Raw genomic sequence first — 17,414 nt, 5'->3', positions numbered from 1 at the left:
AGCCCTTCATCCCAGCATGCTACAGGCCCTATATAAGTACCCTTGGCCTTTTGGTTATTGAGAAGAAGTTGTTTTAAGATTTTAAGACATCTGATCCCATTGACCTTGAATGTGGGTCAAGGTCATTCATTTGAACAAACTTGATAGCCCTTCATCCCAGTATGCTACAGGCCCAATATAAGTACCCTGGGCCTTTTGGTTATTGAGAAGAAGTTGTTTGAAGATTTTAAGACATCTGACCCCAGTGACCTTGAAATTGGTCAAGGTCAATCAGTTGAACAAACTTGGTAGCCCTTCATCCCAGCATGCTACAGGCCTAATATCAGTACCCTGGGCCTTTTGGTTATTGAGAAGAAGTTGTTTAAAGTAAAAAGTTGACGCTGGACAGACGGACGACGGACGCCGCACCATAACATAAGCTCACTTGCCCTTCGGGCAGGTGAGCTAATAACTGTTTCTATGTGACAGCTAATCAAAGAAACAAATATGTCATGGGCCGAGGCATTCGTACCCTGTATGTCGGACATGATCAAGGTCATTATCCAGACTACTACATGTATGTCCGACCTTCTCCAACCACAATCCAAGAACAGGAGACTGTTATCACCCATCTGAAATCTTCAAATAATTTCCTTAGCAAATCATTCTGATCAATTTATTACCTGGCGTTCCTTTACCACTTTCATTTTGTTTTTCACATTTGTGAAATCAGTGCCACCAAAGTTTTTTGGATGCCTCGTGTAATTGTTGCTTTGCTCTTGGTTCCTCTCTGCGACTGTGTTAGCCCATTCTCGGGTTCGGTCAGTCAGGAAGCTATAGGCAGGATCAGGGGGCGGTCCCTATAACACAAGATACAACCCAACCATGCAATGTTTAATCTGTTACACATGAGGACAAATATTTACTGGCATTTACTTCAAATGAAACAAAAAAAAGGAGAAATAAAGACCGGTCATAAAAATAAAACAGTTTATTAGATTAAAACTATCAAAAAAATATTGTTTTAAAAATCCATAACTATGAAAGTAATTGGGTTGTCATTTCGATCTTGAATTTCCAACTGGTCTTGGATATTGCAAGATCTAGATCTGCCAATATACAGATGTTGGACACACAAAAACATGTGTGACATGTATATACTACATAAGTAATAACACATTATTAGCATACAGTATATTTTTGTGGCTGTATACCTGTGGATGTACAGGTAAACGCAGACATTGAGGAGTGTGTTTTCATTTTCTGAAGTTTGATTGTGAAATTGGGTGGAGTTTAATCAAAATTTATGTACAGTATTTTGTTTTGTAAATCACTAACCATGCTAATGGTACTGCATATGTAAATTAATAGGGAAAAGTTCACAATATTGTAAATTGTGTACATGTATGTATTACATGTTACTTGTACTCAAATGTTAAATATTATGATTCATGGGTTTTTTCATGCAAACTGAATCAAAATTATCTCAAACTATTTCTATTAATTTTATCATACATATACCCCTTGTATGATTTCACTTCAGAGGCCTTGACCTTTGACTTTTGAAAATAGGTCCAAATTACCTTGACTTTTTCACAATCCTTAATTAAAGAGGCTATGGTTTTATCACATATGAACAAGTACAATCATTATTTAAAAAAAGTTCTTGGTTGAAGTTCCTTCATCTGACAGTGATAAACAAAACAATGACACAGATCAGTTTTAGTATTCAATTAATATGTGAGGTCCTTGTAACCGATTAGAAGTAAAGCTTAATGTATTTTGAAAGCTAATTGATCATCAGAACATGTATACAATTATTCAAAATGCAATCCATGGGTACAAAATATACCAGTCAAACAGCAGGAGAATAAGCCATGCATGGGCCTGTTCACAATTCAAAATTGACATGCATCCTGATGTTGTTATTACAGAAATATTTATATTTAATGAGAATTCTTTTGGTTATCCTTTCCTCAACATTAAGTCTAATGAACAATGTAAATAAAATCTTTAAAACTTGATCAGCATAAGTATCATGTATACACGGGCTACTTCCATGAACAGGTGCCCTGTGATACCAATGGCTTATAGAAAACTGCCATCATAACCAATGAACGTTATATTCATATAGTATGTGGAGGTGGGTATCGGGTAAAAGCGGTTTTTTAAAATCAGAACACATAGAACAGTGTTTTCATGATAAGAAAGCCATTTGACTTAAAAACCAGATGCATATTAAGTCACATTCTACAATTGTCGTTATTTAGAGACAAAATCATAATGAAGACTATAAACGTGAAAATATAAAACACACTAAATGAAAATGTAAGAAAGTATCATCATTCAAATGAGGAAGGAAGAAAACATAGACATTTGCAATTGGTCTAGTTCACAGCCAGACATTACATTAATCAGTACCTAAATATCACATATGCATATACATATGATTTACATCAAACAGCCTGTTAAGATTATCAAACTCAATCTTTGAATTTTAATTCTTTTGACCCAGACAATGACTTTGTTAAAAAAAACATCAATAAGTAACCTTGAATTTTTTACTTTCTAATTTGTGTTATTTCGACCATGATTTAAAGAATATTCCTTTTAGTGTAGTAATTAAGACTCAGAATACAAGTAAGTGAAATCCTGATCATTATCTTAAAAACAAGGATCCTGTAATTTATGAATGTATAATAAGGCTTAGTTAGTACAAAAATTCTTGAAACATTCATCAAGCTGTCCAGAAGTAAGTGCATTGAACTGCAAATCTATAGTGATACTGATAATACATACACATCTGTGACAACACTAGTTAGTGCTACTTAGTCAACATCTGACCTCTGATGGTGACTTTGGGTAGCAGAATACAGTAGAAATGGCCCGACTCTGATAAACAAGGCACATGTCGAGGAAATGTAAACACAGCGGATTTACCCTACACAACACATGTATACATGTATATATATTTGTAAACTGCATTACATTTACAATACATATAAAGCACTGAGAAGTGTATAACCCTCTTTTTTCTATGTATGTCACTTGTGTGAAAACCATGGTTACCACATCAAAAATTACCAAAAGATGCCAAAAAATGCTATTTTTAACCCAAAATTTGACGCCCGCAACTAGTATTTTTTTTCCTAAGCTCTGTCTGAAATTAAGATTACCTACCTGGTTGCAGAATTATCTGGGTCCCAGTAAAATTGTAAAACTTGATTTTTTGCAATTTTGCGTCGTGTGCTGTTGTCAAAATTTTACCTCCTGTAAAGCTAGCTTTTCATGTGTACGCACCCTTTCGTATTATGGCCAAAATTTTATTCTCGAACCAAAGAAATCTTCTTTCTTTTTTACAAATGTGAAGCTCACATAGCCCACTTCATCATGCTTATACCAATTTTAGTACAGTTTTATTTTTATATTTTTTTTACATATCATTATACAGGGGTTAGCCATTTAACAAAAATATCACCCATGGCCACAACCCTCTACTGTACTCTGCTACCTTATACATCACTTTTTTTTCCCCAAAATTTAATCAAAACCTTTTAAATGTCTGGAAAATGCGACAATGAACACAATGATGTATCCGTTTCCTTTCTCACTTTAATAGTGACCGAGTAATATGAATTCTCCTGAAAAGTGTATTTACCAATTCTGCTCTCAAACTACCAACAAAGGGAGGTAATCTGAAAAATGAAAACTTGAATAGGTTTGTAGTTTTCATGAATAAAATTTCTTTTTGGGTGAAATATGATGCCTTGAGATCATGTGCATGTAGAAAACAAACAGTACAGTGATACTATGATGTTACTGTCTTGTTTGATGACGTCATAGTAACTGTGATGTCATCATAACTATGACGTCATCAATGGGCATCTATGACATCATCGAGGATCACTGATATCAAAATATTGAACACTAGGAAACCCATCTCAACAACAAACTAGCAACAGACACACTTCCCGTAACCGATGAACAGCACAGAAATGTAAGATATTCTGAGAAATCAGACAAGTGCCACCATAGCAACCGTTATTTACTTTCCTCGCCTAGAATTGACAGTGACCCTCAGAAATTGTTCATTTAACATATTTCGCTAGAAAAAAAAGATTTTCTTCAGCTGTAATTATGGAAATAAAATTTATTGACATTACTGACTTTGCTTATTTCATCTGTATGCTGAATCAAGTGGAAAAAAACATCTAAAATAGTGTAATTAAAATGAAAACAGATATTTTACCCATTTTTACCCATTTTCAATAAATACAACTTTATGTATTAGTAACCATGGCTACCGGGTGCTGAACTGAGTGAAACAGACTGAAATCTAGTATGAATGCATCAGGAGATAGCCTGTGAACTATTTGATGTTTGGTATCAACTTTACCAATAACATAATTGACACATATGTGATGAATTGCAGAATTTCACAAGTGCCTGTGAAAGCGCGAGTTACCTCTCTTTATACATCCACAGGTAACAGGCTAATGACCTATATATAGACCTATCTATGTAACGGGTTTTTTGGCGTTTTTGAGTAGTTTTAAGTATTAATGAATGAAAGTGAAGCTGAATCAAGCATAAAAAGGGATTTTTTCAGAAAAAATCAAGTTCTATGTGTATATGGTAGCAGAATACAGTAGAAATGGCCCGACTCTGATAAACAAGGCACATGTCGAGGAAATGTAAACACAGCGGTTTTACCCTACACAACACATGTATACATGTATATATATTTGTAAACTGCATTACATTTACAATACATATAAAGCACTGAGAAGTGTATAAACCTCTTTTTTCTATGTATGTCACTTGTGTGAAAACCATGGTTACCACATCAAAAATTACCAAAAAATGCCAAAAAATGCTATTTTTAACCCAAAATTTGACCCCCGCAAGTAGTAATTTTTTTCCTAAGCTCTGTCTGAAATTAAAGATTACCTACCTGGTTGCAGAATTATCTGGGTCGCAGTAAAATTGTAGAACTTGATTTTTTGCAATTTTGCGTCGTGTGCTGTTGTCAAAATTTTACCTCCTGTAAAGCTAGCTTTTCATGTGTACGCACCCTTTCGTATTATGGCCAAAATTTTATTCTCGAACCAAAGAAATCTTCTTTCTTTTTTACAAATGTGAAGCTCACATAGCCCACTTCATCATGCTTATACCAATTTTAGTACAGTTTTATTTTTATATTTTTTTTACATATCATTATACAGGGGTTAGCCATTTAACAAAAATATCACCCATGGCCACAACCCTCTACTGTACTCTGCTACCTTATACATCACTTTTTTTTCCCCAAAATTTAATCAAAACCTTTTAAATGTCTGGAAAATGCGACAATGAACACAATGATGTATCCGTTTCCTTTCTCACTTTAATAGTGACCGAGTAATATGAATTCTCCTGAAAAGTGTATTTACCAATTCTGCTCTCAAACTACCAACAAAGGGAGGTAATCTGAAAAATGAAAACTTGAATAGGTTTGTAGTTTTCATGAATAAAATTTCTTTTTGGGTGAAATATGATGCCTTGAGATCATGTGCATGTAGAAAACAAACAGTACAGTGATACTATGATGTTACTGTCTTGTTTGATGACGTCATAGTAACTGTGATGTCATCATAACTATGACGTCATCAATGGGCATCTATGACATCATCGAGGATCACTGATATCAAAATATTGAACACTAGGAAACCCATCTCAACAACAAACTAGCAACAGACACACTTCCCGTAACCGATGAACAGCACAGAAATGTAAGATATTCTGAGAAATCAGACAAGTGCCACCATAGCAACCGTTATTTACTTTCCTCGCCTAGAATTGACAGTGACCCTCAGAAATTGTTCATTTAACATATTTCGCTAGAAAAAAAAGATTTTCTTCAGCTGTAATTATGGAAATAAAATCTATTGACATTACAGACTTTGCTTATTTCATCTGTATGCTGAATTAAGTNCAGAATTATCTGGGTCCCAGTAAAATTGTAAAACTTGATTTTTTGCAATTTTGCGTCGTGTGCTGTTGTCAAAATTTTACCTCCTGTAAAGCTAGCTTTTCATGTGTACGCACCCTTTCGTATTATGGCCAAAATTTTATTCTCGAACCAAAGAATTCTTTCTTTTTTACAAATGTGAAGCTCACATAGCCCACTTCATCATGCTTATACCAATTTTAGTACAGTTTTATTTTTATAATTTTTTTACATATCATTATACAGGGGTTAGCCATTTAACAAAAATATCACCCATGGCCACAACCCTCTACTGTACACTGCTACCTTGACCTTCGATTCTACTTCGAGTTAGCTCCTACAACTGTGAGGGATTTACGGTCTAGTGATGATACATACATCCATAAATGATTTCATTAAATTGTCTTCAGGAATGGTGATCTGGACAAACAAAATGGAAAAAAAAAGTATCTTACAAAAAAACGAAGGTAAAAAGCACAGAGATATAAACAAAAGCAAAGGTTTACACTCACATTAGCAGAGGGTTCCTTGTGAGGAGGAGAGCTAGCACCACCATGCGTACGTTTACGACGAGGCTCATACTCGGAGTCCTGAAACTGAACTCGCTTGTCCCGGTTGTTATCCCGGTTGTATGACCTCTGTTCCCTATCTGGGTCAGACTCCCTAGATGACTGCTTGTTGTATCTAGGAAGCTCCCTATCTGGGTCAGACTCCCTAGACGACTGCTTGTTGTACCTAGGAAGTTCCCTATCTGGGTCAGACTCCCTAGACGACTGCTTGTTGTACCTAGGAAGCTCCCGGTCTTGATCAGACTCCCTTGACGACTGTTTGTAGTAAGACCTCTGATTCTGGTTTTCCCGAAAGCTGTGTCTGCGCTGAACATTATGGTCCCTGTCCCTTGCGGATCCTTGACGGTTATGCCTTTGGTAATCCTGAACATCTGGCGACCCGGACTTGTTGCCATTTTCCCAATTGTTCTGGCGATAAGGCTGCCGATTGAAGTCGTGGAAGTCTGCAGACAGGGGTCTCTGAAAACCATTGTTATGAAAGCCATGGATATAGGGCTTGTCGGTGTCTCTGTGGACTGCACTGTTCCAGGCCTCAACCAGAGACACATCGTCATGGCTCTCACCCTCATTGTTAGGTAACGCACGCATAGCACGTGCACGCCTGCCCTGCACCAAGAAAGCACAACAATGGCATGCAAAATCAGGTCAGTAACTCCAGGGAAGGTTAAGGTTCAAATAGGGTTTGGATAGCACATAACATTCCAGTTCACTACACAATACATTTTTCCATTATCATCAAATATTTTTTTCGGCGGTACAAGTACTTCGTTTTTCTATAAAATATTGATGAAGATGATTTTAGCAAATACTAACTCTCAAACAAGGATTAGAATATGCAAAACTTGACAGATATTGGATGGCTTTATACTGTAAAGAAATAATTGGAGTTACCTCCCTTAACTTTCAAAAACTCCCAGGTCAAGTGAATTTCTTTTGGATATTGATTTTTCAAAATCAGATCAAATTACTTTGGCCAATCCTGAATATGAATTGACATATATGCTATCCACCAATATTTTCTTTAACAGCCACCATATTTCACAATGACTGGTCATTCAAAATACTTTCTTACTAAAACTAACAAATAAATAAACATACATGTGCAGCTACATGTATACATGTATTAACTCTATGGCTATGACAGATAAATTTACATACAAAAACATATACATTTAACTGATCAGAGCTACAGCAAGAAGATTATGCAGCATTACTATTTGTCCTCAAATTATGTGTTTACCTCATAACATGACAATAAACAATGTTTAAATCAACCAGGAGTTTTCCTGCAGAAGGTTTTTACAATTTCTTTTTATTCTACCACAGCATATTATTAGATTTAAAACAAAATTTGCAAAAATGTCAAATCTTCTGATTCTGTATCAATGTATATTCCATGATGACATGCATGTTTTAGTGACGAATTGTATCTGTAAACTGTTCAGAGCTGTACATTATGAAAACTAAACTACTAGTACATTAATTTAAAAACAAGCATTTCTAACAAAATTTAGTAGGAAGAATCTACATGCACCATTACAAAGTTTCAGAAAAATAAATTGTTAATTAAAACTAAAAGGGAAAAATAAGAATAATTTGGATTTTAAATTCATACTGAAACAGATCTGTCTAAGGTAGGTGTGTCAGATTTGAAAGAATGGAATATTTAATTAGAACAGGAAACAAGAGACAAAGTGGCCTTAATGCTTAGCCGAGATACTGCAATTCAGAAAACACCAATTAATACAAAATATTGGACTGATCTACTCTTGATAAGGAAGTATAAGGTACTAATGCTATCTAACAAATTCCAACAAACAATAAGTCCATATTGTTTTCAAAATGGCCACTATGGCAACCATATAGACTTAGGATGCTCCATTATTTAACTGACTCAAAAAATATCATTCAGTTTTAAAAATCACAGCAAAAGATTAAAAAAACAAAACAAAAAAAAAAACCAACTTATTTATCATTGGTCCCATTGAGCTCGATTTTAATTCAGCACTGGTTTTCAAGATGGCTAGGTTGCAATCTTTTTTTAATATGGACCGATCCAGAAAGTGACCAATAGTTGATTATTCATATTCAGTTGCAGTAAAATTGTCTCAGTAGAATTAGTTTAAACTAGGTCTTTAAATTGTTTCCCCTGATGACCATGCTTGATTTTAACAAAAATGTTAATGCGGGACGACAGATAAGGGAGGATGGCAATAGGTCCCATGTGTCTGTGGATCAGGTGACCTTAAACCAACTTATGTCATGTAGGTACCATTGCCAGGAATTATTTAACGGCACAGTTATACTAAAAATAAAAGACACATAGATATCATTACTAGGTCACCTAGTTACAGTACTATTACTAGGAGTTATTAAGCTACCTGGCAATTGTTTCCAGGAATTACTAAGCCATCTGGCCACGGTTACTAGGAGCCACTATGCCACATAGTTACACTTTCCATGAGTTAATATGCCACCTAGTTACCATTACTAGGGTTTACAATGCCACCTAGTTACCATTACTAGGGTTTACAATGCCACCTAGTTACTGTTACTAGGGTTTACAATGCCACCTAGTTACCATTACCTAGCACTTGGTTTTCATAATGCCACCCAAATACCATAAGATGTATTAGGAGTCATCAGGCTTAATTACAACTACTAGGTGCTACTAAAAGCCACTCTGGTATCATAACTAGGAATTATATATGAATTACTGGGCAATCAATTACCATTACTACCAGTAATAGTTACTAGGCCACCAATTTCTATTAGCTAGAATTACTGGGCATCCATTATCATTACTGGGAGTTTCTAGACCACACAATTTCTATTATCAAAAGTTAATAAAAAGAGTTGCTCCATTATCATTATTAAGAATTAGAAAGTCATACATGCATGTATCATTAAGAGAAACAATGACATCCTGGTATAATCACTAAGATTAACCAGGCTACCTAGTTACCATTACTTGAGGAATTACCATATATTGTTTAGTTACACATAGTGTATTTACTACAAGAGTTTCTAGAAAGCATGCATCTCAAGAGAAATGGGGGACTGTAAATGAGACACTAATGAACATGCACATACTGGTTGTGAGATTTCCATTAATATCCTAAAACACAACTAAAGGACAGTCAAAACTTTATAACTAACAATGAACTGACAGCAAGAATTACAACTCCAGGTCTGTACGAGCAGCAAGGAATACTGAAGTACATACAAACATTTTTTTACCACTAAACTAAGAAATATGGCAAATGTTTCCAATTTATTTGACATAATAAATTCTTGCAATAATCAACAGTCAATGCTTAACTTCTACCTGCATATTTCTTGGAAAAATAAATACACTACTACATAATCCCTCAATATGTATCATAATTACATATATGGTAAAGGAAGTTACACAGTAAAGCTACAACTCAGACTTGAGGGGGGATGACCTACTTGTGCTTTTGGCTTGTCTTTCCTATTTTTATCTATCTGTTTCCCTCGGCCAGCAGATTTAGGAGTTCGTGGAGCTTCCAGTCTCCTGTTCTCGTCTCTCACAACAGTCTCAACAGGAATGGCCTGTGTGAAACAGCAAACAAAATCTGATGTCCACTTCAGTGTATTACACACTCAGAAATATGCCATTTCTCATTTTTTAATCTCTACATTTAACATTCAAACTGAAAACTATAGCATTCTTGTTAAAATGTTACAAAAAATTGTGATTAACCCTTCCTCGTCAAGTGCAGTGATAGGGCTTACATTTCACATAAGTCTCGACATTAAAACCAAAATGTTACTTCTCAAATCCTTGAAAAACACAAAATCAACATTGCAGAATCACTTTAAATATAAAATCAGCATGAAATTACTGCAAAGTATTATAAAGTTTGTATTCTCACAGTGGTAGCTCATATGACCACTTAAACAGTTGTACCTTTTGTTCCTTTGTGGGTGAGGCCTGCCTGTTTTTGACTGGGCTACTTCCACGTTTATCTGCTTCTATTTCCTGTAACAAACAGTATTTCCAATTAGCACACATATACTTGTGTTGATGTTTTATTACTACAAAGTCCACGAAAAAGAAGTAATAAGACACAAATTAAAATATTGTTAGTTCCTTAGAATTACCCCTTTCATGTTTCGTCTATTGTTCCTTTAACATTTTCCAGTTTCATGTTCTTCTTACTGTATTTTTAGTTTACTGAGTGCTTCACGTTCCCTTTTTATCTTTTTATTTTCAAATATCCTGTTTCAGGTTTCCTTTATTGTTCCATGAAATTTTCCTTTTTATGACTGATTTCCTGTAATTTTCAAGCCATGACATTGGTTAAACCAAGGCAACTGTTTATCAATTTTTCATCTTACCTCCAAATACATGTAGATATATCTACACATGTAACAGCTGTTAACCGGATTAATTTTCATCCAAAAACATGGTTAACACGAAAAATATTTTACAGCTACAAATTTCCCTGGTATTTTCTTTATGAAGCTTTACATTTTAGTTATTTACCTCATGACGTTTGCGGATTTGGTCGTTTTTTCTGCGGATCTCTTCCATTTTTTTGCTGAGCAAAGCCTCCTTTTCCTCTTTGGTGAGGATGTCAAGGAAGAGCTCCTGGTTTGCAGAAATCTGTTAAAATCAAAACTTGAATGAATATCAACTTTATCTTTGTGTACAATTAACAGAAAGGTGAGTTCCATTATGCAGTTGAACATCAATATCTTTTATATGCAATAAGCTAAGTTTTCCTTCTTCTAACATTAGAAAGCTAGCTAATGTTGTGAAAAATCCCTAATATGATGTCACTTATGATGTTTATTGAATGACATTATTAATGTGAATTTTGGCAAAAACAAGTTGAATTTGTACCGCTACACCCCAGACATTTTTCTATAATATTTTTGAATTTTATCTGTAGAATCAATGTTATATCAGGTATAAAGTCACTGTGAACCAAAATGATATGTGGTATAGGCAATGACCCCTAAGACAATATATAGTATATATGAACCTTAGAAGACTACCACTAGGGATTTGTCTCCATTTGGCCTACAGATACCTGATGTCCTCCTTCATCATACATATTCCAGCATCTAGTCAGTGACTTAATTACTATCTTAGATATGTTGATCATTCACTAATGAATCCCAAACATTAAGGTCAAATAATTAAATTATAATAGTCCCTAAAAAAAGTATACGTTTAGAAAAAAGTTTCCTTACCTGGCCTGACATTTTAAAGTTTACATTATAGGAAATAATTCTTACCTGGGTAGTCATGTTGACTTGCGTATTGAGGAAAACAGACAGGGAATATTTAACAGATGGCCATTTAGTTTACTTTGGTGGACTTTACGTGTTGCCCCTAAAATCCTGAAAAAGAAAGAAAGAAAATATATAAGTTAATAATTATTATATTTGACATATATAGTAGTACCTGTATTGCCTTGCTTTTTTGCTCAAATTCAAATAATTAAATAGTACTGGTAAAATTATGTTATTTATTTTGCAAAAATAGTCATAATCATTGTACATGTTGTCATATAGTACATATTTTGACATGCAGTGTTTCCCACTGTATATATCAACATTAGTATTTTAATTATCTAGTTATGTTTTTGCTATGCGAGAAGGGCTGTGCGTATATTGAGAGTAAGTGTGTAGCGAGGTCTAAAGTAGTGCTGTGTATATGTAGTAGAGGCGCTGTTAACCTGGTAGTACATCAGCTGGTAGCTGTTATATGGCAGTCTGTGTGATTCACTCCCCACACCCAGACAGATAAACACACACATCCTAGCTATACATGTGCAGACAGCAAAAGCCAGCTATAACTCTACAGCTATCTAAAAACTCCCTCATCATCTTTGAGCATATGGCATCATATCACCTTTCGTTTTACCAGCTGGTATAAATAATACCAGACATTTCACATTTCAAAACACATGATCATCTTCTCTCCAATGTCTGTGATTCACAAAACCTAAATTGTAAATAACTGACACTGAGAAAGCATGTACTTTTCTACAATTTGTGTACAGTTCTGATGTACACTATACACATAACATGCGTGTAGTACAGTTTTGCAGCACACATGTATAATTGTATCATAAACATGCATGTAGTACAGTGTTGCAACACACATGTATAATTGTATCATAAACATGCATGAAAACAATCTAACTGATCTTTATCAACACATTTATATTTATACACATGTTAATTGTTTTGTTACATGAGTAGCATTAATATCCTATTAACTGCACTTCACAGGTTTTTTTAAATATTTTAATGACTTCAAATTTTGTTTGCTACAAATTTAATACATATGTTGTAAGTTAACAAAACATCTAAACTAAAATTCCATTACATTTCTTCTGTCACTGATGAATGATAATGTTATAAATGTTAGTTAAAATGACAGGTAAAGGTTTAAAGTTGCTGTCGTATAATCAAATGTACATGCAATTTGCTTAATTTACAATGTACATGATATACCTAAAATGTATCTTTAATTGAGAAGTGATTCACTTCACCTTAGCTATGTGCCTTTCACTGTCTAACTATTTACAGGTGCATGTGTACAGCAGCTACTATAGCTACCTTTCAGCTCACTGACTGAACTGATTTATTTTACTGTAGTAGTGTACATAGGTGCTAGGTAGGTCAGTAAACAACAGTAATCACACCAGATGTGTTTTTATTACACCAAAATCGAACAGTTCTAACACTTTTATATTCAATGATCGTTATGCTTAGAATGAATAATTCACGATTTGACTTTTATAGCATGGAAATGAATTTCCTCTCTGATCCACATGATCTTGTCAACCAGCCAACATATAAAGGCTGTATATCTGTATCTACAGGTACACAGGTTCTTTACCATACTATCTACATCTTACTTAGCTACTATAGTATATATGCCTGTATAGTAATCGGGAAATATGAAGGCCAGGGGCCAGGCCATACACATTTACAGGAACTGGCCCATTGAAATATATGACTAGAAAATGTTTGTAAAACATCTATATGACACTTATTCCGCTTCAATGAAAACGGAGATGAATGTAAGGTCTTGTAAGGCCAAAAAAAAATTGCATTCATCACATGAGAAATATTTGAGTTTAAAATGGCCATAACTCTTGTATAAGTTGATTCAGGATCCCTGCACTCTTATGACATGGAAAAGTTCAATGATAACAGTGACACATACAAAATTTCACAACATTCTGTTGAAAACTGATACCCTAGTGTGATCACAAGAACAATTCACTATTTGATTTAGGTTAAAGGGCCACATCTTTTGCAGAAATTGAAGTTAGCTCCTGATTGTATCACATAATTATGACATATGCAAAGCTTCATATGATATCTGCAACATATACAAAGATTCATTACGTATAGACTACGTTAAAAACCGTGGGACTAGTTGTGCTCATCAGAAAAATGTAAGATTCAAAGGTAAAATAACTCTTGAAAAAAACTGGGTCCAACTTTCATGATATGCAAATCTTCATACGATGCCAACGGACAGACGGACAGCGTGGTAGCTTATTAATACACTGTGCCTAATAGGCGAAAAAAAAATTGCGTTTGTCATAAGCCAAACATTGCATGTGCCCCCTATTTAGGTAAAACAAAGAGGCCCAAGGGCCTTCGCGGTCACCTGAGTAATGTCATAGGTACTGGTAGCTCAATTTTATTGGGAGATTCGATGTGGAAATCAGCATGTAAACTAAGTGAAATACAATACTGGTCATGTCATCAAAGGATAAGAATTTTAAAATGTTGGTAAATTTTCCCTTTGGGGCCCTGCCCTAGCCCCTGGGAATGGGGCAGGAATCCCAAATTCACAATGTATTATCCTCATCTACCAAAGATCAGTCTGACCAAGTTTGAATCATTTTCTGCTGAAAATGGATCCCAAAAGTGTTATTTCCCTATATAAACTCTAGTAAACTTTACCCCCTCCCCAAGGGAGAATGGATGGCTCAGGGTCCTGAAATTTACAATTTAAACAAAGCCCCTGATGATCTTTCCATCCATGTATAGAAATTGATTGTAGTACCTCTGAGTCTGAAAAAATTCCATCCAGTGGTTCTTGAGAAGAAGTTGAAAAAATAAAAAAATGCACGACGACGGACGGAAAGCAAAGCTCAGGTGACCTAAACATGGTTATCTAATGTTCTCTAAATCAAATGTTTATGCTTTGATCCCCCTTAAAACCATTTTTAATTTCAAAATTTGCTTCAGACATATGTTGTTCCTTTATAACGATATTGTAGACCATGAAATACCTGATCAATATGTATACATTGAACAAACCACTTTTACTGGAGCAACTATAGTCTAAGCAGCTTCAGTATAGCTATATAGATGTGTACATGTACTTATATATTATACTAGCTACTACAAGTCTGTATATATATATTAACCTTATAATTACTGTACTACCTTAACCTATATCTATGTGTATCCTGTCTTTATTAGTCTGCCTAAAATATTTCTCTTTAAGAATCTAGATAATGTTTTCTTATCTTCCTCCATGTCAACATCAGAGCATGTGGATACAGATATTTCAAATGGAGTGAAGCTACAAATTAGTCAAGTTATGTGTAAATACACACATATTTCCAAGGTTTTAACTGATATGCAAGTGCTATTTCCTCTACATGTCCTTCTAGTGTAAAAAGTATTTTAATAATAATTAACCTTTTAAAGACTTTTCGTGTTTAAAGTAAAAATGAAGACATGTATCCTAAATTGGTTATTACTCCTACCAACATATCCAAGGTTATTGTTACAAAACCATATTAATTGTTAATGAAATAACATCGCTTAATTATAATTTATTTAGAACTTTCAATTTTTTTCAATGAGAACTTTTATTGTATATCATTTTCTCCTCGTTATATACACCTGTAGCTATTAAACATAATATAATCAATCAGATCAGCAATGTCTTGCATGAGACATACATCACTAACATGTTTGTCACCGGTGCCAGGTTATTTGTCAAATCTAGTCCCTTATCTGACAGATTTTATTTCGTCAGTTTATAACTGTACGTATATCATCTGTATGAGAATCATAAATCTTTCAAATAAGGAAACCAAAATCAAATCAGCTAAATGGAATTCCTTTTGACCAAATTTACAGATATATCTTACAGATAACAAATGAAGCATGTCAACTATTTTCCTTAAGAATGTCAATATCAGGACCTGATAATTTACACAGGTGAAGAGATAATGGTTGGTAAGCAGCCAAAGGTAGGGCCAGGTATGTATAGAATGCTAATACACCAGAGATGACAAGGGGGTAACTAGTCTGGCGTGACGATCCAATACACAGGTAGTATATACCAGCCTCAGGTCATAACTGTTCACAAGCTTCTTGTCAACTTCTCCAGCTTACAATGTACACTGCTGATTACTATATAAATGTAACCAGCACAAACTCCTTCCCTCTATATGTAGTAACTTGATACTTTGTTTAACCCACCCTTATCAGTCATGTAACTTGTAAGACACATCTGTGTACAAAACACTAGATATACATATCTGGGAACAAACATCAATTGTCCTGATAGAAAATAATGTTTGTTTTCATGTATTTTTATTTCTGTTTCAACACCTAACCTTCATATATATGTACACAAATATTTCATTTTCCGAAGTTATTTACAAATATAAAATTATATTAAGAAGAGTAACAAATCAAAATATTACTAAACTAACTGATATACATGTACTGTCAACTTCAGTAATTTTAGGTTTAACCTAAGATGTAATGCACATGTGATATATCTTATCATATCAGATCCATCCATCTTATATATCAAAATTATGCACTGATAATGCAAATAATTATAATGGTCTGATAAAATGTCTTATGCAGATCACATAGTTTAAATGTATTTGCTAAGGTTCTGGTATATTAAATTGTAACTTCTTTTCTTACTTTAGTTCAGTATTACCAATTTTATTTAATTGCCACATACCCAAATTAAATATAGCAATCGGCAATATATTGTTTTTTATGTGAATGATTGATTAAGATTTAAGTCTGTTCCAGACTTTTGAAAATATTTTTGCTATTTTTTTTCTTTCATATATCAATTTATTATTGTTTTCACTATTTAGCAAGTCAATCTTTCCATTCATTTGTAACTTTTGTTAATGCTAAATTGTATTAATTTAATCTTGATCAAGCTGACATGTTAATTTCTGATTATGTCAGTATTCTGTTTACAACATATTCATGGCATGCGTTTTTTGTATTCATTTGTTGAAATGAGTAGATCCTAAGATGCAGTGCAGCCGTTATATTTCCCATTACACCCCTTGAATGAACTGATACCAGGGAATGATAAAGATGACGTTACATGCATCATGTAACAGTGAAATCAATCTACCGTTAATTATAATTACATTCAAGTGTTTTCATATTCAGAAATCACACGTTTTTCTGGTGACTTTTAGTATATCACAAATATGCTCATTCAGACTGAAAATAGAACCAAGTGAATCATGAATTCTCAGATAAAAATTTCAATACGCCACTGATATAACTGTTATAGGCAGTACACATGGATTTTCTGTACGCCTGTCAGATCTCCTGCCGGAACCCCTGCAACGAGGGCGAAAGGAAAAGTGAAGTTGTTTGGCAAGACTTTGTGGCCATTTTTAGAAGAACATATGACTTTAGCAGGATAATCCTTTATCAAAATTGTTCGAAAACACGATAGCATTGTCTTTTGCGAACTTAATCAGCAGTTTGGAGGTAGTTTTTATACTCACGAAAGTTATCCTGCCATTCTCGTCTGACAGCCAGAGCACTCCTTGCCTTCAACGCAGAAGAGTTCTTGCTAT

General features: G+C 34.3%; 1 protein-coding gene across 5 annotated transcripts in view; it reads right to left on the bottom strand.

The window, feature by feature from the left end:
• The window catches only part of LOC110441896 (coiled-coil domain-containing protein 9-like), a 33,290-nt gene extending 15,876 nt beyond the window's left edge, over nt 1-17,414 (bottom strand). For 3 of the 5 annotated variants that reach the window (XM_021485204.1, XM_021485205.1, XM_021485206.1), the window contains exons 1-7: nt 17,343-17,414; nt 11,809-11,913; nt 11,051-11,170; nt 10,472-10,543; nt 9,991-10,113; nt 6,481-7,143; nt 663-839 (exon numbers count right to left, since the gene is read on the bottom strand). In XM_021485204.1, coding sequence (XP_021340879.1) covers nt 663-839; nt 6,481-7,143; nt 9,991-10,113; nt 10,472-10,543; nt 11,051-11,170; nt 11,809-11,820 — 1,167 coding nt within the window. In that variant the 5' untranslated portion in view covers nt 11,821-11,913; nt 17,343-17,414. The remainder of the gene's footprint in view (nt 1-662; nt 840-6,480; nt 7,144-9,990; nt 10,114-10,471; nt 10,544-11,050; nt 11,171-11,808; nt 11,914-17,342) is intronic. The other 2 variants (XM_021485207.1, XM_021485208.1) reach the window with 2 other exon arrangements.

The sequence above is a fragment of the Mizuhopecten yessoensis genome, unplaced genomic scaffold (genome assembly GCF_002113885.1).
Source record: "Mizuhopecten yessoensis strain PY_sf001 unplaced genomic scaffold, ASM211388v2 scaffold716161, whole genome shotgun sequence".
Classification (NCBI taxonomy): Eukaryota; Metazoa; Mollusca; class Bivalvia; order Pectinida; family Pectinidae; genus Mizuhopecten; species Mizuhopecten yessoensis.
The sequence above is the reverse complement of the archived record's forward strand: the minus strand, read 5'-3'. Positions and strand labels throughout refer to the sequence as shown.